The sequence below is a fragment of the Salvelinus namaycush genome, chromosome 23 (assembly GCF_016432855.1).
Source record: "Salvelinus namaycush isolate Seneca chromosome 23, SaNama_1.0, whole genome shotgun sequence".
NCBI lineage: Eukaryota > Metazoa > Chordata > Actinopteri > Salmoniformes > Salmonidae > Salvelinus > Salvelinus namaycush.
This window is the reverse complement of record NC_052329.1, coordinates 43,654,756-43,682,363: the sequence shown is the minus strand read 5'-3', so window position 1 is coordinate 43,682,363 and position 27,608 is coordinate 43,654,756. Positions and strand designations below refer to the sequence as shown.

The following is a 27,608-nucleotide window of genomic DNA, read 5'->3' as shown; positions in this document are numbered from 1 at the left end:
CACCCCTACCTTGTCACAACTGATGGGCTCAAACGCATTAAGAAGGAAAGAAATTCCACAAATGAACTTTTAACAAGGCACGCATATTAATTGAAATGCATTCCATGTGACTAACTCATGAAGCTGGTTGAGAGAATGCCAAGAGTATGCAAAGCTGTTGTCAAGGTAAAGGGTGGCTACTTTGAAGAATCTCAAATATATGTTGAACAGTTTTTTTGGTTAGTATATGATTCGATATGTGTTATTTCATAGTTTTGATGTCTTCACTATTATTCTACAACTTAGAAAATAGTAAAATAAAGAAAAACCCTGGAATGAGTAGGTGTGTCCAAACATTTGACTGGTACTGTATAAATAAATGACATATGCCCATTGATTCTTGAAGAACGTAACTGTTATGAATTGTATGTATAATGACTAAACGATGTATACATTTAAAGTAATGATAGGACGATATCCAACAGAATTCTACCCTGTCTCTGTATAATGATGAATAAAGTTTGTCCATAAGAAAAGAGGGACTGTTAGCAGACAAGTAACTGTGGCAGACAACTTGTGACCACTCTGGAACTGATAACAGGGAAGGAAGTCTCCCCACCCAGGGAGGGGAGAAACCTTGGGCTTGTAGTAGATTGTATAACAGGTGGCAGGATGGGATAAGCAATGTATGAGTAGGAGAAGACTTGTGAACTATATTGTCATTATCTGAGAGGAGGAGGGACATTTATGACGAAATGAGAGGTATATAAACCAATGTACATGAAATGATAACAGAGGTCTCGTAAATAAACGTTGCTGACTATTGTAGACTGGCCTCTGTCTGTTTCATTTCAACAAGAACCTTACAAATTCTTGGTAACAAACCGAGTAGTTTAATTGAAGTTCAGTTTATGAACATTGAGAACAAAATTCTCATAACAATAACTTATAAATACCTCATGAGCTTAGTTCAACTGTCACACCGCATCAAACCCCAAAATACAAGCTTGTTAATTTCGATATTTGTACACAATAAACAAACACTATTTAGCCTCAAAACATGGTTAAAACTATGATTTTGATTATAATGGATGGTCAGTCCTTGCATCCATAACTCTGTCAATGAATTTGAAAGGGGTTACATTTCTCCAAGCCCATCCCTCAGCTTTTTACCAACACACAGGTGGGGTGAACACTGTTACTGTTTCAATTAAGGATTCTAGCTTTAAATAATTGCCTCCTTAAAACACACATTGTTGAAGAAAAGTTTTCAATGAAATCAGGCTGCCAGATTATAATGAGGTTTATTGGAATTTTTCCAGTCAGGTAAGATAGGAATGGTTCCTGGTCTAAAGTGGGCTCAGCATGATACATGACACCTAATTATCTGAATGCCCTGGTCAAATAGGCAGCAGCGGGCCTCTGCAGGATCGTGTTACTGAGGTTTCGGGAAACCTGAAGGGTTGGCCCATTCATTACAATGGGTTTCTTGCACATACACACACACAGGCAGATATGCACACACATGCACACACGTACACACCGAGATAGCAGGTCTATGAGTTCGGGCTTGGACATGCCGTCTGGCAGGATGCGAGGGATGGCCGCCACACACGTCCTGAACAAGTCGATCTTCGGCTTCCTCTCTCCTCTGACAAGACAAGGTGAGACACCATCAAGATCAGGTCAACAGCAGAACTGCCTGCCTTTCAGTTTGTCATTACATATGCAATGTAAAATGTCCCCCAATAATGACATGCAAAAATATTTTTGACAACTGCCAAATCATGGTACATCAAGAATAGGGCCTTTAGTTGTATTTTTTCCTGACCACATGACCTAACCAGGAAACCTTTTTCCTGGCCAATCCAAGTTGAAACTTGGAGGATTACCAGTCGTAGGACCCTGGAGAGCTGGGAACGTTGGGAAAGTTTCTGGAAATGTACAACCCTAACACTTGTAGAGGAAGATCAATAAATCAAATGTATTTATAAAGCCCTTTTCACATCAGCCGAGTAGCACACGTACGTGATCATGTCCTCAGGCTCTTTGTTGAGCATCTGGACGTTGGTCATCATCAAGCATCGGCCCACCTCCTTGTCCAAGTGTCTCAGGCTATTGTCGATGGCCTTCCTCACCTGGGAGTAGTACAAGGACATACCTACAGCACAGGAGAAGAACACATCATTTACTTTAAGGATCTATTCTATTCATACATACTTACACGGGAAGGTGCATGGTGAACAACACAACCTTTCATTCCAGCATAACAATTCCAGTGGTGAATTGTGCCATCCATCCATCCAATCATCCATCCTTCCACCCACACATCCATCCAACCATCCACAACATACCGGAAACAGTAGGTAGTCCACCTGGTGACCCACCTATGACCTTGGCTTCATCATCGGTCAGTGTTTTGCTCAGGTAAGTCTTCTTTACCCTGAGTGTGTTGCCCGAAGGCAGCGTGGCTCCCGTGTTGGGCATGGGTGGCTCCCCATCCTTCTGCTGGAGCTTGTCAGCTATCACCAGGAACGCTCTCAGACCTATATTCATTCTCTGGACAAAGGCACACACTGGAATGTTATGTTAATTGTCATGATATTATGACTGATTTGATTGGTAATTGATTGATTGATTACATGTATTGTCCTTTTACGGGAAATTATTTTCAAATGTATTGTTATTCTGAATCTGGTATATTGTTCAATGTGTTCTATGCAGTTCTGCTTTCAAAAATGGCATTACAATTTAGAAAATATAGCTGCAAGCAGAAATGAACATGGATCTGTTCACAGGGTAACAGAAAGGACACACGATCAGTTGGATAACAAAGCACTCTATTTATAGGAACTATCTTGCTTAAAGGGCAATCAGTGAATGCATTACCATATTTATCTCTCAATACCACAAGGATGACCCAATTGAAGTTTAATCTAGTCCTGTATGTTGGTCCTTTTAATGCAGTATGTAATGATTCTTAAAAATCCTTAAGAGTCTATTGACGCACCTGTGCTTCAATCTAAGTAACATAGTCAAAAAAATCCCCATGTAAATCCGTCAGTTTAAGATTGGGCTGCGTCTCAATCCACCACATCCAAATATGTCGGCCTTCCGCATCTGCAGTGGAATGTGGCCGAGCTACAGCGATGTTTGTCAGACCATAAGACAGTCTTTTCACGAAAACGGCTGTAGCCACTCTATGGAAAGATGAGACTCTCAAATCAAAATGTTCTCCGTTTTGCTCTACGACCCCCACAAGTGTCCCAGGACTCGTCTGAAGGTAACCCATACAAATTAATGGAGGTAGTTTTGTGCCAACAAAAATAAGGGGTTAAATATGAATAGAAATTACAAAAATATTTCCTGAGCTTTCTTATATCTTCTAAATATAGCACACACTTCAAAACCTCTTGACTATTTTTTTTGCCATATATGAATCAAATAAAACAATTTATAAAATAGGGGTCCCTCTTCTATAAATTGTGGTCCGTAAATTAAAAATCAGATAGCTAAATGATCCATGGTATGACCAAATAATGTGTCCAATAACTGACAATAATGGACTATTTTTGACTGCAACATATTCATCATAATCCCATTATTGCTTTTGTGCAGATTTATTCACACTATTCACAAGCACACTTGGCGCTTATACTGATGTTTAGGCAACTGAAATTGTCTTCATTTCACTGAGCGTCTTGCTGGCCGTGTGTTTTGGTGGTTTGGGTATTTTTAGTTTCTTTTTCATTATAAAAATAAGCTGTTACTGTGTTCCAACTCACATGCTTTTTGTTTTATAGTTGTAACAAAAGCACTCCACGAATATAATGTAATTGACACTTGGAATGATGTGTTTTTTCAGTTTTTTTGTCCATGAGCCAGGGAAGTCGGTCGGGCAGCTCGAGCTCACTTGGGCCGATGGTGTCTTATAGTGATTTTCTTGAAGGTCTATGTCCCTAAAGTTGGAAAATGTGTGATAGCATTGCAAAAATGGTAGCTATCTGTGTATTATCGCTCTTTCTGTCATCCCCCATCCCTTACATTCTTCCCATAAGGATTTTACCCAATGACAAACAACAATATACAACAAGTTATACCCTTTAAACATGTATAATTGGAAAGCTTAGATTCACAGCTATCCATCAGACACATTTCTGGGAGGAATGTTCAGGTCAACATAACTTTGACCTCTATGGTACATATCAGAATGACCTTATAAATGACTTTAAAAAGGAAACACTAATACATTTTAAACTTTGTTTGACAAGTGTGTAATGAACACGATGGGAGACAGAGAGCTGGTTTCAAGCGCAGGGCGCAGCAGGAGTTTATTTGTAAAGGGCCACAGGAAGAGGCAGGTAGCTAGGTCCAGGGGCAGGCAGAAGGTCATACACAGGGGGTCCAAAAAGGCAACAGTACAGGCAGGGAAAAGGCTAGTAACATCGTCCGGGAGATCAGGCAATAGGTTGATAACAGGAAATCCGATTTGCTAAAGTACAGGCGGGGAATATGCAAAAGGCATCGTTAGTGAGGCAGGCCAAAACTATCATACACGGGAGGATTAAATTACGGGAAAAACAGAGCTCCGAATAGAAGTGTGTCACAAAACAAACAATACCTCACAATGATGGGGTGCAAAGAACTGAACTGATAAATGCCCTACAGGTGTAGTACAACATGCCGGTTATTGGGATCTGGAGAGTGAGCTGCGTTCAGGGGATCTACGTGTTTGAGAGTGTGAGTTGGAAGCAGATGTTACAAATTGGTTATGAAAGGCCATGAAACTACCTTTCAAATTATATATAATATAACCAACTTTGAAAGCACCAGCTACAACTATTGTTTAAAAATCGTCCATATTGTGCCATTGACTTTAGAATGTTGGAAGGTTGCCCATAAATATTCCATGTAATGAGGCAGCTATGTTTTGGGATGTTAACTATGGTGACACAAAATTGCACACTCACAGCTAGAGCTGGGTTTAAAAAAAATTGTAGATACAGGGCGCATTAACCCCACAGAAACCTTTTTCCAATATGGATGCCAAACAACTCAGTGGGATCTTATTGGACAATTTTACATGACCATACCTGTATGAAATATAATTGTAGTATTCCCCAAAAACTGTCTGAGTGATGTAGATACACAACCACATGAGCCAGGTGTGCCAGATATATAAAGTTGTTAAATTACTCACAGAATTGTGGTAAGAAGCTGTCTGAATCCCTGATTTCTGAAGATGTTAGGATCATTAATTGCAGTATTTCATCTTCAAACTTGTCAAAATGGATATGTACATGTGAATAGTCATGGATGTGAACTGATTACAATGTTATCCTATTAACTGCTTTCATAAAACAGGACTAGAAACTTGCTGCATACATTACAATGTAAATGTGTAGAATTGCATGAAATTAGTTATATAATTGCTAAATCTTCTCTCTGCTGTCAAGAGGGGGGCTGCTAAAATGTTTTGCTCACATATTCGCAGCCACGGCCATCTACTTTGATCTATTATAGAGCTGTTTGGGTTAGTGATCATTTGTAGAGTGGCTCTCTATTTGCCCTCAGCACTCATTTTTTCAACATTCTGAATGTCTACAGAATCCATGTGTTCTTCTGAAATATGATCACAGAAATACTGGACATTTTGAACTCTTAATATGGTGGTTGTAATTTGACAATTACAATCATGGTCTTGAATTGGACTCGCATTTTTCTGGTCTCGCTCTCAGGAACCCTCATTTTTCTGGTCTCTCTATCACCAAAGTTGCAATCCAAACACATAGCTACCCCACTACATGGAATTTTATGGGTAAGCTTCCAACATTCTAATGTCAATGGCACAATATGGGCGATTTCTTTATAACAGTTGTAGCTGGTGCTTTCAAAGTTGGTTGATAGTACTTTGATAGGTAGTTTCATGACCTTTCAGAACCACTTGTCAAACAAAGTTTAAAATGTACCAGATAATTCTTTTTAAAGTCATTTATACAGGTAATTCTGATATGTACCCTAGAGGTCAAAATATTTTGGGGGGGGGATTTTTTTCTAGACCTTCATAAACACAACCAAATTATTATTTTTCCGATACATGAAATATATTTATTAGACTGTTAAGAATGTTGACGTCCAAAAGACGTGTCATTGGCACAAAGGGGGATCCAATGAGGCCAGGCTTTTATAGTGTTAATGTATTGCGCTATATACCAATTCTGGGGGTTAATTTGACTAATGGTTTATTTTAAGCTTTTTGAAATATTTTTAGTCTTATTTTTATGATATTTCACATTGTTTGTCTGCATAATTTAAATCTAACTCTAATTTGCATGAGGCTAAGTCCACTTGATCAATAGCTATCTATTAACCTATGCCACTGGTGCCAATGACATATATAGTGCCTCCAACTGGTCTGGTGCAGCCATCTAAGGTTGCAGTGACATTATATTCACATGTACTTTGGGTGGTGGACCATTCTTGATACACACGAGAAACTGTTGAGCGTGAAAAACCCAGCAGCGTTGTAGTTCTTGACACAAACCAGTGTGCCTGGCACCTACTACCATACCCCGTTCAAAGGCACTTAAATATTTGTTCTTGTCAGTTCACCCTCTGAATGGCACACGTACACAATCCATGTCTCAATTGTCTCAAGGCTTAAAAATCCTTCTTTAACATGTCTCCTCCTCTTCATCTACACTGAATGAAGTGGATGTAACAAGTGACCTCAATAAGAGATCATAGCTTTCAACTGGATTCACCTAGTCAGTCTATGTCATGGAAAAAGCAGGTGTTCTTAATGTTTTGTATACTCAGTGTACACAAGATTTACATACCGATTTCCATGGCCCCATGTCCATCGGTTCAGTTCTTGTAGCCCTGGTGTGATATGATGTGTGGTGTAGCGTGATCGAATTTTGATGCAGCAACTAATAATTCTCAAATTCATTAGAGGCTAATTCATTGAGTCTATATACTAAATGTGGAGACAATCTGACATATGGTTCATGGGGAGAAGATGATTGCAGATGATTTTGAGCATTAGCGTTATATACCAAGAATGAGTTGTTAATAGTTTCCTTGTTTTTTGTGATATGAATAACAAATTCAGTGTGGTTCATCTTAGGGACGTCCATGATAGTAATGACAAGCTTCAAGTTGATTGGCCACTGTAGAGTGGATTTACAGTGGTTTAAATGGACAGGTAAAATCAATAACGCAGCCATCTTTTGACCAATCGCTTAGCTTTTCTCAAACTAAGTTAGGACATGTACCATGGGCCTACATTACAAAGTGGTCTCATTTGGACTCATGGTTCATGAGAAGAAGATTTTTGAAGTATTTCTCTTGCATATTTTTGGAATGTTAGAGTATGTGCTAATATGCCTTTACTGGTATAGTGTGGCCATCTTTGAATGCATCAACCTTTTTTTCTCACTCTTTAGGGATTATTGTGATTCGCGCAAAGACCACATTTGGAGTGAAAGTGACATTTTATGATTATTTTAAGCACTAGTGTTACATAGTAGAAAAAGTTAATTGTTAATAGCTTCTTTATTTTTTAAGATATTCATCATGGTAATGTCTTTGATGACCCCACAATGTTTCAAGTTGACAGTTCATTGTAGAGTGGATTTACAAAGGATTTAAATGGACACGTAACATCTGATTTCCTGATTTATCAATAACTCAACCATCGCTTAACCAATCCCTTAGGTTTTTTCTAACTAAGTTAAGAGATGTAGCATGGGCCAACATACTGAATTTGGTGTTATTTGGTGTTAAGGTTGTAGAATTGTAAATAATTAATATTGAAGAATGATGGAATTCAAAGCCAATTATGTACTGTACCTCTGGGTTAAGACTAAAGGCTTTGGCTGGTTTCCCAACACACATAAGGTCAAAGATGATCTCTTTCATGGCAAAGTCCAGTCGTTCCTGTGGTGGAAGAAGAGGGTTTAGAACAGATTTGTAATATTGTTGCTGTTTTTCATATCATCACATTCACATCAGAGAGGAAGGCTCTACAACACCCTCTCAATTGAGTATCTTACCTAATTATTTTCAAATCTCATTTTGCTCTTTTGTAGCTTTGGCAACTAAACTGCATGGCCAAAAGTATGAGAACAGCTGCTCGTCGAACATCTCATTCCAAAAACATGGGCATTAATATGGAGTCGGTCCCCCCTTTGCTGCTATAACAGCCTTCACTCTTCTGGGAAAGCTTTCCACTAGATGTTGGAACATTGCTGCAGGGAATTGCTTCCATTAAGCCACAAGAGCATTAGTGAGGTCGGGCACTGATGTAGGGTGATTAGGCCTGTTCGATGGGGTTGAGGTCAGGGCTCTGTGCAGGCCAGTCAAGTTCTTCCACACCGATCTCGACAAACCATTTCTGTAAAGACTTCGCTTTGTGCTCGGGGGCATTGTCATGCTGAAACAGGAAAGGTCCTTCCCTAAACTGTTGCCACAAAGTTGGAAGCAACAGAATTGTCTTGAATGTCATTGTATGCTGTAGCATTAAGATTTCCCTTCACTGGAACTATAGGGCCTAGCCCAAACCATGAAAAACAGCCCCAGACCATCATTCCTCCTCCACCAAAGTTTACAGTTGGCACTATGCATTGAGGCAGGTAGCATTCTCCTGGCATCCGCCAAACCCAGATTTGTCCGTCGGACTGCCAGATGGTGAAGCGTGATTCATCACTCCAGAGAATGCGTTTCCTTTGCGCCAGAGTCCAATGGCAGCGAGCTTTACACAACTCCATCCAACGCTTGGCATTGTGCATTGTGATCTTAGCCTGGTCTGCGTCTGCTCGGCCATGGAAACAGTTTTCATGAAGGTCCAGATGAACAGTTCTTCTGTTGACGCTGCTTCTAGGGACAGTTTAGAACTGGGTAGCGAGTGTTGCAACCGAGGACAGGTGCTTTTCACGTGCTACGTGCATCAGCACTCAGCAGTCCCGTTCTGTGAGCTTGTGTGGCCTACAACTTTGCGGCTGAGCCGTTGTTGCTACTACACGTTTCCACTTTACAATAATAGCACTTACAGTTGACCGGGGCAGCTCTAGCAGGGCAGAAATTTGACAAACTGACTTGTAGGAAAGGTGGTATCCTATGGCGGTGCCACGTTGAAAGTCACTGAGCTCTTCAGTATGGGCCATTCTACTGCCAATGTATGTCTATGGAGATTGCATGGCTGTGTGCCTGATTTTATACATCTGTCAGCAGCGGGTGTGCTGAAATAGCCAAATCCACTAATTTCAAAGGGTGTCCACATACTAGTGTATGTGTGTGTTTTCTATACCTGTTTGCTCCTCTCCCTTTAGGTTTTACAGATGCTCCTCACCCCTTGGCTACAACTCTTCTAACTTAGTGTACCCTGCAATTAGAACCCATGTGGAATTTCGGGTCTCTGGCAGCTTTTGGAACTGCCAATCTGCGGTCAAGAACGCAGAGTTCATCTCTATGCTGCCCTTCAGTCTTTTGACTTTTTGGCCCTGACGGAGACATGGATCACCACAGAGAACACTGCTACTCCAGCTGCTCTCTCTTCATCTGACTACGATTTCTCTCATAGTTCGAGAACATCTGCTCGTCGAGGTGATGGCACAGGGCTACTCATTTCTCCCAAGTGTAGATTTTCTTATTTCACACTCTCTCACCTGTCCATCTCCTCATTTGAATTCCATGCTGTCACTGTCCCTTGTCCACTCAAGCTTAACATTGTTGTCATCTATCGCCCACCAGGTGCCCTTAGAGAATTCCTCAATGAGCATGACACCTTGATAAGTTAATTTCCTGATGATGGCTCACCGCTCTTCATACTTGGCAACTTCAACATCCCGATTCATTTCTTTCCACCTCACTCTTTCCCATCCGTGTCTTTTTTGACCTCACCCCTTTCCAGTCCCCTTCCACTCACAAAGCAGGCAATATGCTTGACCTCATCTTTACTAGAGGCTGTTAGCCTACTCATCTCACTGCAACCCCTCTCCAGGTCTCTGATCAGTACTTTGTTTCCTTTTCTGTCTCCCTTTCCTCCAACCCTAGCCCCTCAGTCCCTACCCAGATGCTGATGAGCCATTGCAATCTTCGTTCTCTCTCTCCTACTACTCTTCATATCATCTCTCCCGTCTGCTAAATCTCCCACCTTTCTCCTCCTGCCTCTTCGACCCTACTCTCCTCCCTTTCCTATGACTCGCATTGTACCCTTACCTCTCGGCCGGCTCGGCCCTCCCCTCCTGCTCTGTTGCTGAGTGACTCATTGCGAGCTAACAGAACAGGGCTGCTGGCAGCTGAGCAAAAATTTCGGAAAACTAAACTTCCGGAGGACCTATCATCCTTTCACTCCCGCCTCTCGATCTCCTCTTCCTCTGTATCCACTGCTAATATTACTTTTCTATCATTCTAAATTTCAAGCTTCTGCCTCTAACCATAGGCAACTTTACCACCTTCTCCTCCCTCCTTAATCCTTCACTCCCTCCTCCCTCTCTGCGGACGACTTTGTCAACCGCTTTAAAAATAAGGTTTACGACATCCGCTCCTCATTCACTCAGCCTATTCAGTCCATTGGTACCCCTCACACAGAACTACCTTACGCCTTGACCTCTTTCTCTCCTCTCTCTCCAGATGAAATCCTGCGACTAGTGAGGTCCGGCAGTCTAACAACCTGCCCGCTCGACCACATCCTCTCTTCCCTTCTCCAGACCATCTCTGGAGACCTTCTCCGATTCCTCCCTTCCCTCATCAACTCATCCCTGACCACTGGTTGAGTCCCCTCTGACTTCACAATGGCCAGAGTCGCATCCCTCCTCAGGAAAACCAACACTCGACTCTTCTGACGTAACCGGTATCCCTATTTTCTTTAATTTCAAAATCACTTGAGCGTGCTGTCTCTGAAAAACTCTCACGCTCTCTCTCAGAACTATCTTCTTGAGTGTCTGCTAGATGACTGAACTGTTAAAAATGTAACGTTTTTTTATTGTGCATGCTTCAGGAAAAACTAACATAAAAGTTCTAAATGTTTCAATAATGATAATCTTGTTGACAGCAGTTTACCTGTGCAATAAACTGGATAATTTTGACGAAGATGTTGAGGGGCATATCTCTGGGCACCACACTGCGAGAGCCCTTGGGGAAGAGTGTTGTAATGATGGTGTTGAGACGCCTGCAGGAGAACAGGGGGGAGAGAGATAGAGAGAGAGAGAAGAGAATAGAGAAGAAGAAAGAGGAGTGCGAGGGAGAGAGAGAAGAGAAGAGAGAAGAAAGAGGGGGGAGAGAGAGAGAGAGAGAGAGAGAGAGAGGAAGGGAGAGAGAGAGAGAGAGAGACAGACTAAGGATAGAGCTTCGGGGAATTCAACACAGGACAAACATTCAACAGATGAGATACATAGGGATCACAAACAGTTAGAACTGACATAGATAAAAATGTTACATTGGATTGCTTTACACTGGCTGGCCTGTATGCCGTTGTCCCATTTCTTAACAAGTGTTTTATTTTAAGCCTGGTTTATTTCCGGGCTAATTACAACGTGTTAAAGGCTTGACCTGTTTGTTATTCCTCCTGTGGTATGGTCTGTGTCCCAAATGGCAACATATTCCCTACATAGTGCACGACTTTTGACTAGAGCCCTATGGGCCAAGGTAAAAAGAAGTGCGTTATAAAGGGAATAGGGTGCCATTTGGTACGCATCCCTGGTAATGCGTATCGTCTGAGTTCTGCCTCTTAACCTACGAGCCGAGCCCTTATCCACGGCCTACTACACTAGTGTGTGTGGCTCTGATACTAAAGTCCCCTGGCTCATCTTCCAATGAGAAAGAGCTTTAACTCCCTGTAGTGTGATGATCATCAGCCAGTCCCTGACCGTCCCTGGCCTACCTCCTAGCTACCTCCCACTTCTCTCATCTCCCCCACCCACTTTCTCCATTTTCCTTCCTCCACCCTCCTCCATCCCTCCTGGTGTAACAGGCTGCCTGTTTACAGACTGGGCTTGCTACTCTGACAGGTAAAGAGCCAAGTCAGCCAAGTCTCCCATTATCAACAAAGGGGAGGAGACTGTGTGTGTTGGTGTGTGTGTATATGTTTGTGTGCATGCGCTCGTGCATGCACCTGGGTATGTGTGTTTGCATGCCTGCGGGTATGAATGTGTTCTTGAGTGTGTTGGGGAGGGATGCAATATATAAAAACACTTTTTTTCTCTACAGTTCTACCAAGAGAAATATACTATTCACGAACAGACTAGGTTATGTACACAGCTTCCTATGGGTGCTACCATGCACCGGTCTCTTCTCCTTGTCTACGTCCTAAATTGCACCCTATTCCCAATTTAGTACACTACTTTGGTCCCTATGAGCCCTGGTCAAAAGTAGTGCACTACGTAGGGAATACGATGCCATTCGGAACGTAGACATTGTGGCTTCAACATTGAGAGGAGTGACCTTGGGGGAGGATGTTACGTGCCACACAGTCCAGTGTAGCTGGGAGGTAAATGGTTGCAGTGTTGAACACGATCAAGATATTTACAACTGAGCTGTTTGTAACAAGCTGTATTTTGTGGAAAAATATAAATGACATGCCACAAAACACAAACATTGCAATTGCTGTGTGAAATTGGCTGCGTTTACACACACACAGCCCAAATCTGATAATTTTTGCCACTCATTTGTCTTTTGACCAATCATACCAAAACAGATCTTTTTCAAAGCTGATCTGATTGGTGAAAAGACCAATTAGTGGAAAAACTCATCTGAACTTGTCTGCCTGTGTATACACAGCAGTAGAAACATTTACCCTTGCGTAGCAGTGTTGCTCTCACACTTGATCCTGATCATGTAGACCCACAAAAGACGGTAAAGAGACTCCAGGGCTACACGCGCCATCTTGGGGTCCTTACTCTGCAGACACAGACAGACCGACAGACAGACTGATGTTAGTACTGGTTGGTCCTGTGGGGCTCAGTTGGTAGAACATGGCGCTTGCAACATAAGGATTTGTGGGTTAGATTCCCGCTGATTGCAGTACAGTACCTTGATGTTGGAGAGGCAGTTGTTGAGGAAGACAGTCCATTTGTTGAGGAAGAAATGCTTCTGGCTGACACACAGCAGACAGGTCACCAACGGGTAGAGAGCCTAGGACACACACACAGTAGACATGTCACTAAGGGAGACAGAGCCAGCATGGCGTTTAGGTCTATGAAATCTTCAGATAGAACATTCCTATGCTTCAATGAGGTGTGTGTTTAAATTCGTCACGTGCACAGGATGCAACAGGTGTAAAACAGTAAAGTGAAATTCTTACCTTGAGAGCTCTTTCCCAACAATGCACTTATAATAATATAGATAATAATAGAAAATAGAATTATAAAAGTAGGAATAAAAACCACGCAAGAAGTACGATGAGAGTTAAAGAACAAGTATATACAGGTCAGTGTGAGTACCTTATTCAATGTGCAGGGGTACTGGAGTAGTTCAGGTGGGTTTATACATAAAAAGTGACAGGTAGTAGGATATACATGTAAACGGCTGAAAAGTGACGGGTATCAGCAATATACAGTCTAAATACTTATGGTATTATACTTATGGAAATATATACATGTAAACAGGAGTAATAGTGACCAGTAGTAGGATAAATAGATGAATACTGTACTAATGGTAATGTCAATCAATAATCAATCAACAGCAGCGTACTAAATCTAATCAATAATAATTTTAGCAGCAGCGTACGTAGGGTGTGTCTGAGTGGGTAGAGACCTGTGGATGGGCATAGAGTCACTGTGGATAGTCTGTGGGAGAGGGAGAGTGGTAGTTGTTCGCCATAACAGTCTTATGGCCAGGGAATATAAGCTGTTTAGGAGTCTGTTTGTCTGAGCCTTGATGCACCAGTACAGCCTGCCGGGAGGGAGCATGGAGAACAGTCCATGTCTCGGGTGGCTGGAGTCTATGGCAATTTTTCATGCCTTTCTCAGACACCGCCTGGCATGTAGGTCCTGGATGGCTGGGAGCTCGCCCCCAGTCATGCGCTGGGCCATCCGCACCACCCTCTGTAGGGCCTTCTGGTTGTGGGCGGTGCCGTTGCCATACCAGAATGTGATACAACCAGTCAGGATGCTCTCAATGGTGCAGCCGTAAAAGGATCTGAGGGGCCATGCCAAATCGTTTCAGCCTCCTGAGGGAGAAGATTCTTTAAGAATCTTCTGGTGTTAGAGGACCAAGTTAAGTCCACTGTGATGTGGATACCGAGGAACTTGAAGCTCTTGTCATGGGTTAAGGAGTACAGGAACGGGCTAAGCACACACCCCTGGGGGGCCCCCGTGTTAAGGGTCAGTGTGGCGGAGGTGTTGTTGCCTACTCTCACCACCTGGGGTCGGCCCATCAGAAAGTCCAGGATCCAGTTGCAGAGGGAGGTGTTTAGTCCCAGGGTCCTTAGCTTAGTGATGAGCTTTGAGGACACTATGGTGTTGAACGCTGAGCTGTAGTCAATTAATAGCATTCTCACATAGGTGTTCCTTTTGTCCAGGTGGGAAAGGGCAGTGTGGAGTGCAATAGAGATTGCATCATCTGAGGATCTGTTGGGGCGGTATGCAAATTGGAGTGGGTCCAGGTTTTCTGGGATAATGGTGTTGATGTGAGCCATGACCAGCCTTTCAAAGCACTTCATGGCTACAGACTTGAGTGCTAACAAGCTGACTACACCGCTCGCGTCGCGTGTGCGAGCGTTGCAAAATAAATTTAGAAATCTATATTATTCAATTATTGCACCCACACTGTTCGCGCACGCCAACGAGCGTCTGCGTTGCCAAGCGCTAAAATAAAAGTTAGTTCTATTTGTGACGCAGATCGCGCTGCAAGTCCTACCTCTCCCATCTCCTCATTGGTTTATAGAAGCAGGTACCCACATACCATCTCCTCATTGGTTATACCCATGTGGGAGACTGAAAGACAAACGAGGTCGGTGGCGGTAATGCACCTAATTTATGAAAGTTGCCAATTGCAATATAAAGTCCAGAGAAGAAAAAGCCTGGAAGGAGGAGAGATGACTAGAAATTATTCGGTTGACCATTTTATGTATGGATTAATTAGAGGAGGAGTAGAGGACCTTGTGCATTTCAGGTAAAATAACAACTCAATCTTTATATCCCAGGACAAATTAGCTAGCAACAGCAAGCTAGCTAAATAGGACAAATTAGCTAGCAAGTGCAAACTAGCTAGCTAAATTGCCATAAATGTTTAATGCTTTTCGACCTGTCCCCAAACTAATGTAATTGGTTCAGAGTTTGTTTTGATATTTTAAACTGCTTGTCGTGATCGCGTTTGGTGTGGGGGGCGCACGATGGTGCACACGCGCAGCCGGTTTGGGTTCCGTGTAAGGGTCGGTAGTCATTTAGGCATGTTACCTTAGTGTTCTTGGGCAGAAGGACTATGGTGGTCTGCTTGAAACATGTTGGTATTACAGACTCAGTCAGGGACAGGTTGAAAATGTCAGTTCCAGTTGCCAGTTGGTCAGCGCATGCTCAGAGTAGATGTCCTGGTAATCCGTCTGGCTCTGCGGCCTTGTGAATGTTGACCTGTTTAAAGGTTTTAATCACATCAATGACGTCATCAATGCACTTATTGATGAAGCCAATGCCTCAATGACATCGGAAGAATCCCGAAACATATATTCCAGTCCGTGCTAGCAAAACAGTCCTGTAGCTTAGCATCTGCGTCATCTGACCACTTATTTATTTATCTGAAAGAGTCACTGGTGCTTCCTGGTTTAGTTTTTGCGTGTAAGCAGGAATCAGGAGGATAAAATTATGGTCAATTTTGCCAAATGGAGGGTGAGGGAGAGCTTTGTATGTGTCTCTGTGTGTGGAGTAAAGGTGGTCTAGAGATTTTTTTCCTCTGGCTGCACATTTAACATGCTGGTAGAAATGAGGTACAGTTGAAGTCGGAAGTTTACATACACCTAAGCCAAATACGTTTATATTCAGTTTTTCACAATTCTTGACATCTAATCTTAGTAACAATTCCCTGTGTGGGGTCAGTTAGGATCACCACTTAATTTTAAGAATGTGAAATGTCAGAATAATAGTAGAGAGAATGATTTATTTCAGCTTGTATTTCTTTGTTGGACTTTGTTGTCCTTAAGCCATTTTGCCACAACTTTGGAAGTTTGCTTGGGGTCATTGTCCATTTGGAAGACCCATTTGCGACCAAGCTTTAACTTCCTGACTGATGTCTTGAGATGTTGCTTCAATATATCCACATAATTTCCCTCCTCATGAAGCCATCTATTTTGTGAAGTGCACCAGTCCCTCCTGCAGCAAAGCACCCCCACAACATGATGCTGCCACCCCCGTGCTTCATGGTTGGGATGGTGTTCTTTGGCTTGCAAGCGTTCCCCTTTTTCCTCCAAACATAACGATGGTCATTATGGCCAAACAGATCTCATTTTTTTTCATCAGACCAGAGGACATTTCTCCAAAAAGTATGATCTTTGTCCCCATGGCGGTTTTGGACCAGTGGCTTCCTCTTGCTGAGCGGCCTTTCAGGTTATGTCGATATAGGACTCGTTTTACTGTGGATATAGATACTTTTGTACCTGTTTCCTCTAGCATCTTCACAAGGTCCTTTGCTATTGTTCTGGGATTGATTTGCACTTTTCGCACCAAAGTTCATCTCTAGGCGTCTCCTTCCTGAGCGGTATGCATGCTGCGTGGTTCCATGGTGTTTATACTTGCGTACTATTGCTTGTACAGATGAATGTGGTACCTTCAGGCGTTTGGATATTGCTCCCAAGGATGAACCAGACTTGTGAAGGTCTTCAGTTTTTTTTCTGAGGTCTTGGCTGATTTCTTTCGATTTTCCCATGATGTCAAACAAAGAGGCACTGAGTTTGAAGGTAGGCCTTGAAATACATCCACAGGTGCACCTCCAATTGACTCAAATGATGTCAATTTGCCTATCAGAAGCTTCTAAAGCCATGACATAATTTTCTGCAATTTTCCAAGCTGTTTAAAGGCACAGTCAACTTAGTGTATGTAAACTTCTGATTCACTGGAATCTGATGCAGGGAATTAAAAGTGAAATAATCTGTCTGTAAACAATTGTTGGAAAAATTACTTGTGTCATGCACAAAGTAGATGTCCTAACCGACTTACCAAAACTAGAGTTTGTTAACAAGAAATTTGTGGAGTGGTTGAAAAATGAGTTTTAATGACTCCAACCTAAGTGTTTGTAAACTTCCGACTTCAACTGTAAAATGGATTTAAGTTAAATCCCCCGGCCACTAGGAGCGCCACCTCTGGATGAGCATTTTCCTGTTTGCTTATGGCCATATACAGCTCATTGAGTGCAATCTTAGTGCCAGTATCAGTTTGTGGTGGTAAATAGACAGCTACGAAGAATATAGATGAAAACTCTCTTCGTAAATAGTGTGGTCTACAGCTTATCATGAGATATTCTACCTCAGGCGAACAAAACCTCGAGACTTCCTTACTATTAGATTTCGTGCACCAGCTGTTGTTTACAAATATACACAGACCGCCACCCCTTGTCTTACCAGAGGCAGCTGTTCTATCTTGCCGATGCAGCGTAAACCCCGCCAGCTGAATGTTATTCATGTCTTCGTTCAGCTATGACTCGGTGAAACATAAGATATTACAGTTTTTAATGTCCCATTGGTAGGATATTCGCGATTGTAGTTTGTCTATTTTGTTATCCAATGATTGTACGTTGGTTAATAGTACTGATAGTAGAGGCAGATTACCCATTCGCCGTCAGATCCTTACAAGGCACCCCAACCTACGTCCCCGATATCTCCGTTTCTTTCTCATGTGAATGACGGGGATTTGGGCCTTATCGGTTGTCTGAAGTAAATCCTTCGCGTCCGACTTATTAAAGAAAAAATGTATTCCAGTACAGGTGAGTAATCGCTGTCCTGATATCAAGAAGTTATTTTCGGTCACAAGAGACAGTGGCAGAAACATTATGTACAAAATAAGTTACAAATAACGTGAAAAAACACACACATTAGCACAACTGGTTAGGAGACGGTAAAACGGCAGCAATCTCTTCCGGCGCCATTATTATGAAGAGGTTGAAGAGGTTGCCTGTCCTCTCTTGTGAATCATTAGTTAGAGGAGCAACAAGGAGAGAGCCTCTACACAAGATTGACCTTGAAATGCTTTGAAGCTTGAGAGACACCACAGGCATGTTTGCTATGCACCAGTTTTACACTGGCCTGCCACTGTGGCTTTTGGAGAAGAACATCAACAACTCTGGGCTGTGTGTGTGTGCGTGTGTGTGTGTGCGTGCATGCGACTAACCAGAGAGTGTTTTTTCCTGGAGGAGAGGTCCAGTGTTGTGTCATACAGGCTCTCCACAAAGTTCCTTAGACACGGCACGTTCACCTCGTTCTTTACAGCCTGGAAATGGAGAACACATACTCAGCATCACACACACACACGTACACACACATACACTCAAGCACACTCAAATACAATAAACTTTGATATGCGCATGCCTCACCCACCTGAGGAGCTCTCCTTTTCAGCCATCTATTTCCTATGTTTGAGGGGTGCAAAATCCACTTGTCACTTAAATCTCTGGATCGATTTCTTTCATTTTACTCTGGTAACTCTTTCCTACTGTTGCTAGTGCCATAAATGTTTTCCCGTTAACATAACGACAGCGGAAACATGTGTAATGACCTGTCAAACTCACTCTAGAATTGCCTGAAATGGACTCAATGGACTACATTGGCTTTCCGTTGCATCTATAAGAACACTAATGCTTGGTTGGGGATTTAATACACTGTCTCAACACTTACATCACAAGAAAGAGAAGAAAGATCACTTTTTTTTGGTGGGTGTTGATTTTTTGTGTAATTGAAGAAAGTAATGATTTAATACAGCTGAAATGTTCACAAATGAGATGCGTTGAAATGAAAGCCACTTCTGAAAAGGAAAACTCAGATTATAGTGATACTATGTCTGATCTTGCAAACAATGTAAAGTATGTATAGAAAGGGCTTTGAACCCAGCTAAATGTTGGTTAAAAATGGAACGATGCGACACTGAACTCCAAAGTCTCTCACTTTGAGACTCATGCCGAAATTACACTTCCAAGACGTGTCGCTTGTTCACCCTGTGTATGTTACCAGCCTCGAAACTAAACCCCTGCTACTCGGGGCAGACTTGATGGATGGTTTGGTCCCACTGATGGATTGGAAAAACAACCAATTGTGGTTACAAATAACCGTGCTGTCTCCACTGACAACACTGTCTTCTCCTAATGCTGGCTGCAACACAGTCATCCACAAGGAGTATGTGTTGAAAGGACCCCTTGGGAAAAATACGTTTCAACACCTCTTGGTGAAAAATCTGACTCAAGTAGATATTACGATATCTCGTCACATTCAACCAGCAAACCTGATTGACTATTATTTTCATGATTTCGAGCCAAACGTCTCTGTGAGTGAGCAACTTCCCTCCTCCTTGGAGTCATGCGATACTGTAGCTAAGATGAACTTCTCTTGTCCTTCAGACACTTACGCAAGCACCGAAGCCGTATCAGGAAAGAAAGCATCAACGTTCAGAGTGGACTCTGCTTACGATGATACATTTTCCGCTTCGAGGGGGACTGAAACCCTTTACAATGAAACTAACGGTGTCAGTCCCGCCACTAACCCGGTTTTCTCCAACTGGTGAAACCCTGCGATATCGCCGAAAGATATCCTCGTCTCAGTTCGCAGGTACTGGAACGGTTGCCATACGCGGACCCTGTGGTGAATGCAGGCTACGACAGCCACTGAGCGTTTTGAAGCACATATACCAGGAGATTTGGTTGAAAGGCTACAGCCAATCTACTAACAACGTGGCTGCTGACAACTCGTACAAAGGGTCCAACCCTTTTGCCTCGGACACCAACAACAACTGCTGGTTGGGGGGGGTGGTCTCGAGACACAAAGGGGGGGGATACGAGCCCAGACCTATGATGAGCCTCGTCGAGGCAATTGGGGGGTCGAGGCTACGTGCAACACTGTACGAGGCCGCCCGATCAGGAAACAAATCAAGTTGTGAACTTCCCCACGAGAACAGAGAGGAGCGGAAAAGCCCCTTGACGGGGATAACCTTACAATACATCTTGAGATATCACTGAGGTGTCCCAGACTGGTCATAAAAGAAGAGTGTTGTGCGTTATTAACGTCTGTCATTCCAGGTGAAGCTGGTTGAGAGAATGCCAAGAGTGTGCAAAATTGTCATCAAAGCAAAGGGTGGCTACTTTGAAGAATCTCAAATATAAAATATATTTTGATTTGTTTAACACTTTTTTGGGTTACTACATGATTCGTTATGTGTTATTTCATAGTTTTGATGTCGTCACTATTATTCTACAATGTAGAAAATAGTCAAAATAAAGAATAAACATGGGATGAGTAGTTGTGTCCAAACTTTTGACTGGTACTGTATAAAAAACAGTTTTTACTTTCTCATTATGGGATAATAAGGGGAAAAAACTGTTTAATCAATTTTAGAATAAGGCTGTAACGTAACAAAATGTGGAAAAAGTCTGAATATTTTCCCAATGCCCTGTTAAAAAGATAGAGATACCAAACCTGTTCACAAGGTTGGTTAACTCTCCACGGAATTAGGTAAATCCGCTTTTAGTTTTCACCCTCCACATTTTTGGAATCACTTACAAAATGAATTACATTTGGATTCCTTGGTACCACTAGGGCATTTAAAACCCTGATGATAAATGAGTTCACTGAGGTGTGCAGTTATTTTGATTGATAAAACAGGGGTCGCTTTGTTGAAGCCACCTTGCCTCCATCTTGGCAATCCAACATTGTAAAACATATTTTGGAAGCTATAAAAATGCATTTATTAATGTCTACATTTGTTTGTGAGCTAAAAAGAAAAAAAAAATCTATATTAAAATATTTTTCTTAAAGTGTAATGTTTAAAGATTACTAATATTACTGTCCACACTACAAAAAAATATACAAATACATATAATTTTGTCCTTGAAACATTGAATTTAAATGCTGTAGAATTCCATTAATTCCTATGGAGGACTGCTCCTACTGGGGAGTACCAATATGGCCGACCAGTGGCTTCAAAGCCTCTCATCAGCAATCCAGGGTTTATATACATCATTGGTTACAACATCTGGTCTCTTTTACAAACAAGTATCGTTTTCATGACATCCTCAAGACGTCAAGGAAAATACATCATATTGTAGTTGTCATCTGGTCAGATGACCAACTTACTGCCGCTACAGGAACTAGGATCTCCACAAAGAGGCCGGCCAGGGCATGCTTAATGTCCTTGTCCTTCACTTCCAGGAAGTACTGGGCACAGTCCTGCAACGGACAGCAGCACTTATTAAATACAGCATAAACCCTTAAATCATAAGGATTACATGTTGTAAACCATACAGTCAGCCACTAAGGTCAGGTCACATGCTGGTCAACAAAAAGGCTAAGTCACGAAACTACACCCTTCTCACAGTGTACACTTGAACACGTTCTAGCATGGATTTAATAATGGTGGAAACTCACTCCAGCCAATGCTTAAACCAATCATATGCTTTTAAATGATTGACAGGAATTTCTGGAATAGGTGGTGAATTGGGACGAGAAAAGAAAAGGCCTAGGATTAGAAAAGTATACATAATGCAAAGGAGGGAATGCAAGCTGAAGATAACAAGAGGAATCAAGAAACTCTGGACTTGTTTTAGTACTGTTAGAGATGACCATTCTCACTTATGGGTTCAGATCCCACTTCTGACACGTATTACATTGTTAGCTACATGGATAAGACAGGGAGACATGAGTCAAGTTCATATGTTTACTAAGAAGATGATATGGCCTCAAAACAGGTCATGCAACCAGCTCCTTGGAAATTGACCAATATAGGACAATTTCGACATTAAAAGGTGAGTTGTCAGAAAAGACTGGTTCCTATCACTTCTAGAATTCACTGGTCCTTTTCAACCATGCAGGATTACACACTTGTTCGAGACCAGTGGGCCTGTAACCATCACTTCTGCAGTTTCTGTCGAGCTCACTGCTCACTTCTGTACCTGCATGAACCGGAAGGAGGCTTCAAAGTCCTCCACTGGATACATCTTGACGCGGAAGAACTTGACACCCATGATGAGGCTGACGGTGCTCTGGACCACGTAGGGACTCTGCTCCTTCTGTCTCAGCTCCTTCAGCTCAGACAGAAACGTTTTCTTCACAGCAGGAAATCTGAGAAGGAGCGGAGGAGACAGAGAGTCGGAACAAAGGTAGCGTCCCAAAGAGCGCCCTAATCGAAATAGGGTGCGCTACTTTGGACCAGGGGAAAATAGCCCATTGGGTGTCTATTACCAGAATGCTGACATAGTTAACGCAAGTAATAACGAATTTCAATGGATGATGCTAGCTAAATATGCTAACGAGGCAAACGAAAATAATCTAATTGCAAAGACAGTCAATCCAGCTCATAAAGTTATACATATATAGGCAGGATCTACCGAATGTCAGTTTTGGTGAGTTTGAACATTTACAAGTGAACGTCAACGAGAGACATTGTGCTTGTCTGAAGGAACAACAGTACTGGCTGGAGCAACATGTGTTGATCAATGAATGCTACAGATTGGCTGGAGATGCTCATACCTGTTGTCCCAGTTTAATTACAGGGTTGTGTTCATAAGAGCACGCAACAGACACATGTTTTGATCAGGACCCCCGATCCATTCATTATAATCTAAAAGGCAAAACTGATCCTAGATCAGCACTCCTACACTACGCTAATACTACCCAACCATAGCTCTATTTTTAAGGGCTTTGTTCCTTCGCAGCGATGATCTGGAAAGTTCCAATAAACACACAGTGATTTTCAGTCCTAGTATGGAGGGCAAAGGACTTGTCCAAAACACATGTCTTGTGATCCACTCAGGTCTAGCTCTCTATTTAAACCAGTGAGATTCTCAGGCAGATGTGTACAGAACAGAAGCAGGAGAGAGCATTGTGACAATTCAAACATACCACAATTGCTAAACAGTCATTAGTCATCTCCAATGGCAACATTAAACATGAAATGCATCCCAAATGGTAATCTATTCCCTACATAGTGCACTACTTTTTACCAGAGCCCTATAGGTCCTGGTCAAAAATAGTGCACTATATTGGGAATAGGGTGCCATTTGGGACAAAACCGATGGTATCCCCCTGAATGACAACAGAATATTCTCACACCTGATCAGTGCTATGGTACATGTTTTTTTTTAACCGCATACATTATTGTCCTGCATCCTCAAGTGTAGGGTAATTAAAATACGTTCAAATACTGCCCAAAGTCTGACAGCATACTATCTTAACTACACAGTAGCCTATGAATTAATTAAGGAATGAATAAGTGAATGAATGAATGAATGAACAAACAAACAAACAAACAAACAAATGAAAGAATGAATGAATAAAGAAATTAATGAATGAATGAATTAATGACATACAGTATGGATTATTGTTTAAAGATGACTTAATGAACTGTGGGACTTACTTGGCCTGGGCTAAAACTCCTATGACTTCTGCATAGAGGTCTGCTACAATGTGCATGTTACCAGTGTTAGGACCATGATACCTGGCAAACAAACAGACAGGTGTAAGAATAGGGGAAAAGGAAAGAAATAAATAAATACTGTATACACAAAAAGTCATATAAAAGCAGAGCTAAACATACCCTTCTTTGTATCTAAAGTGCTTAAAGGCCAAGTTAATGACTTCACTGACCAAACTGTCCAGGACAGGGTGGAGCGGCATCTGGTCATAGAGAGAGAGCAAGAGAGAGGGAAAGGGATGGGGGGGGACACTGTCATGACAACATTCTGTTACAAACAGAAAACTCCAGTCATGAGTCTGAGATTGAGCAAACGGAATATATCTGCCCTTTAAGCTGCGTCCCAAATGGCACCATATTCCCAAAAAGCCTATCGGGCTCTGGTGGAAAGTAGTGCATTATATAAGGGATAGGGTACTATTTGGGATTTATCCAAGAAGTGGTTGTTCTGTAAAGTATCCCTCAGGGGAGCCATATCTAATGACGATGTGAATGCTAACATTGGTCAAAATGGCACTTATGTTCAGTATACAACACAAACTTTCACTTTAAGAAATTAAGAGTTTTGTTCTTCCCAGAACATTGAAGGAAAATAATGTGCTAGGTGGGTTTAGTGTTTTAGAGTGGAGTATATAGAGAAAATGAGTCACCTGTTTTAAAACTTCTATAAGTACGAGGGAGAAGATGAAGTCGATTGCCAGATCCCTCCTTTCAAGTAGAAAATCTCTGTGCTGTTCATCACTGTGAAACATCAACAGGGTTGGACAAGTTAGCTCAAAGCTGTCAAACGAGAGCAGTTACCAAGTAATGTCACAGATTACACCACACAAATGGGAAAATAAATTACAAAAGTGAAATTGATTTATCATTATCCAATTTGCATTTCGGCAGCTACAGTTGAAGTCGGAAGTTTACATACACTTAGGCTGGAGTCAATAAAACTCATTTTTCAACCACTCCACAAATGTCTTGTTAACAAACTAGTTTTGGCTGGTCGGTTAGGACATCTACTTTGTGCATGACACAAGTACTTTTTCCAACAATTGTTTCCATACAGATTATTTCACTTATAATTCACTGTATCACAATTTCACTGAATCATAAGTTCATACACTAAATTCACTGTGCCTTTGAACAGCTTGGAAAATTCCAGAAAATGATGTCATGGCTTTAGAAGCTTCTGATTGGCAAATGTACATCATTTGAGTCAATTGGAGGTGTACCTGTGGATGTATTCCAAGGCCTACCTTCAAACTCAGTGCCTCTATGCTTGACATAACTGTAAAATCAAAAGAAATTGTAGACCTCCACAAGTCTGGTTCATCCTTGGGAGCAATATCCAAACGCCTGAAGGTACCACGTTCATCTGTACAAACAATAGTATGCAAGTATAAACACCATGGGACCACGCAGCTGTCATAACGCTCAGGAAGGAGACATATTCTATCTCTTAGACATGAACGTACTTTGGTGCGAAAAGTGCAAATCAATCCCAGAACAACAGCAAAGGACCTCGTGAAGATGCTGGAGGAAACAGGTACAAAAGTATGTATAGCCACAGTAAAAACGAGTCCTATATCGACATAACCTGAAAGGCCGCTCAGCAAGGAGGAAGCCACTTCTCCAGAACTGCCATAAAAAAGCCAGACTACGGTTTGCAACTGCACATGGGGACAAAGATTGTACTTTTTGGAGAAATGTCCTCTGGTTTGATGAACCAAAAATAGAACTGTTTGGCGATAACGATCATCGTTATGTTTGGAGGAAAAAGGGTTGAGCTTGCAAGCCGAAGAACACCATCCCAACCGTGAAAGCACGGGGGTGGCAGTATCATGTTGTGGGGGTGCTTTGCTGCAGGAGGGACTGGTGCACTTCAAAAAATAGATGGCATCATAAGGAAAGGAAAATTATGTGGATATATTGAAGCAACATCTCAAGACATCAGTCAGGAAGTTAAAGCTTGGTCGCAAATGGGTCTTCCAAATGGACAAGCATACTTCCAAAGTTGTGGCAAAATGGCTTAAGGACAACAAAGTCAAGGTATTGGAGTGGCCATCACAAAGCCCTGACCTCAATCCTATAGAAAATCTGTGGGCAGAACTGAAAAAGCGTTGGTGAGCAAGGAGGCCTACAAACCTGACTCAGTTACACCAGCTCTGTCAGGAGGAATGGGCCAAAATTCACCCAATTTATTGTGGGAAGCTTGTGGAAGGCTACCCGAAACATTTGACCCAAGTTAAACAATTTAAAGGCAATGCTACCAAATACTAATTGAGTGTATCTAAACTTCTGACCCACTGGGAATGTGATGAAAGAAATAAAAGCTGAAATAAATCATTCTCTCTACTATTATTCTGACATTTCACATTCTTAAAATAAAGTGGTGATCCTAACTGACCTAAGACAGGGAATTTTTACTGGGATTAAATGTCAGGAATTGTAAAAAACTGAGTTTAAATGTATTTGGCTAAGGTGTATGTAAACTTCCGACTTCAACTGTATATGCTTCCATAGCCATCTGTTATGCAATAAGTCAATGATAATGTAATTCAATTCAGGCACAATGTCTTATACTGTACAGTGTTTTCTTTGTGTTTGAGTTCTGGTTATAAAATGTGACAGAGTGTTCATGGGAAGTCCTATTGGACGTTCTGTCTCCTGTACCGTCAAAAGGTGTGTGTGTGTGTGTGTGTGTGTGTGTGTGTGTGTGTGTGTGTGTGTGTGTGTGTGCATATACGTGTGTTACTTTTTTGACTTGGTGTTGGCTCTGGGTCTGTATTCGTGTGACTCTGGGTCCTCTAGACCGTTCTGTCTTCTGTACCAGTCAAACAGTGTCCTCAGAATGGATGGGAGGCAGTACTCCGCCAGAGAACTCATAGCAGTGATCACCTGAAACAACAAGCAAATACATGAAAATGGTGTATACATATTGGTCAGTCAGATCATTATTACATAACACTGTTCCCTCCAGCCAAGAACCTGACATAATGTAAAATCAACATCCATATTTAGATTAGATTATATTTAATTGGAATTGCCAACAAATGTGAATTCTTCTTGAAATTAACCAACCCTTCAAATCTTGTCGTTGATTTGTGGTTGACATCTGGTTAAAATGAGTGCACGTTGACCCTTTTTTTTTTGTCAACCAAAAATTCCATTGACGTTGTCACGGATCCCCCCCGGTACTGCTGCTCATTCTGTTCACCAGTTCCGGAGGTCTTCTAGCCTTCACTGAACGGGATTCATTATCATCAACCCTGGACTCTCTTGTCTGATTACACACACCTGGTTCCCATTTCCCCTGATTAGTATGTTATATATGTGCCCTCTGTCTTTGTCGGTTATTGTTCCCATGTCCGTTGGTCGCGTGAGTACCTATGCATTGGTGCAGCTGTTATGCTGCATGCTTTATGTACTGTGTATTACGTGTATCGTCCCGTGTCGTTCAACGAGGTTTACCCTCGCTCTTTTGTTTGGGTACAGCCCAGTGTTTTTGTATACGAGTTTGTTTTGGGTGTATTAAAAACCCCTATTGTGTATTCCTGCGCCTGTCTCCAAAATCCTTTCTACCAGTGTGACAGATGTTGTTGGAATGTTGGTTCAACATATTTTTGCCAATGGGTTGTATCTTTTTCCCAGTCATGTTTCATTTATATCTGCATCAAAATCACTGTGTCTTAACCCTCACTGTCCTCCACACAACAGAAGCTGCAGGCAGTGAGAGGGGATTAGAGGAAAGGTAAAAGATAGAAGAGAGAGGGACAAGGGGAAAGAGGAGACGAGTGGAGAAGAGAGAGAATGGAGAAGGGACAGAAGAACAATGGAGAAGAGAGAGAGAGAGATGGGAGACAGGGTCCTAGGAGACTAGGAGTTGAGGTGCCCATGGGGTGGCATACATCTCTCCAGGGAGGAGAGGGAAGGAAGGAAGGAAAGGCGGGCCGGCTTGGACCTGGATACAAGCACACGGAAAGGGAGGGGAGTCTGGTGAGACCAGGGGAATACAGCGGGCCTTCATTCAGCACGAACAGG

General features: G+C 42.1%; 1 protein-coding gene across 1 annotated transcript in view; it reads right to left on the bottom strand.

The window, feature by feature from the left end:
• Positions 1 to 27,608, bottom strand: part of LOC120018462 (protein furry homolog) — a 193,272-nt gene that overhangs the window by 125,672 nt on the left and 39,992 nt on the right. Inside the window, exons 4-17 of the mRNA XM_038961684.1 lie at positions 26,323 to 26,465; positions 24,227 to 24,317; positions 23,700 to 23,779; positions 23,520 to 23,600; positions 22,057 to 22,225; positions 21,242 to 21,334; positions 18,294 to 18,392; positions 13,012 to 13,113; positions 12,776 to 12,879; positions 11,044 to 11,152; positions 7,834 to 7,920; positions 2,367 to 2,538; positions 2,008 to 2,140; positions 1,523 to 1,630 (exon numbers count right to left, since the gene is read on the bottom strand). Coding sequence (XP_038817612.1) covers positions 1,523 to 1,630; positions 2,008 to 2,140; positions 2,367 to 2,538; positions 7,834 to 7,920; positions 11,044 to 11,152; positions 12,776 to 12,879; positions 13,012 to 13,113; positions 18,294 to 18,392; positions 21,242 to 21,334; positions 22,057 to 22,225; positions 23,520 to 23,600; positions 23,700 to 23,779; positions 24,227 to 24,317; positions 26,323 to 26,465 — 1,571 coding nt within the window. The remainder of the gene's footprint in view (positions 1 to 1,522; positions 1,631 to 2,007; positions 2,141 to 2,366; positions 2,539 to 7,833; positions 7,921 to 11,043; positions 11,153 to 12,775; positions 12,880 to 13,011; positions 13,114 to 18,293; positions 18,393 to 21,241; positions 21,335 to 22,056; positions 22,226 to 23,519; positions 23,601 to 23,699; positions 23,780 to 24,226; positions 24,318 to 26,322; positions 26,466 to 27,608) is intronic.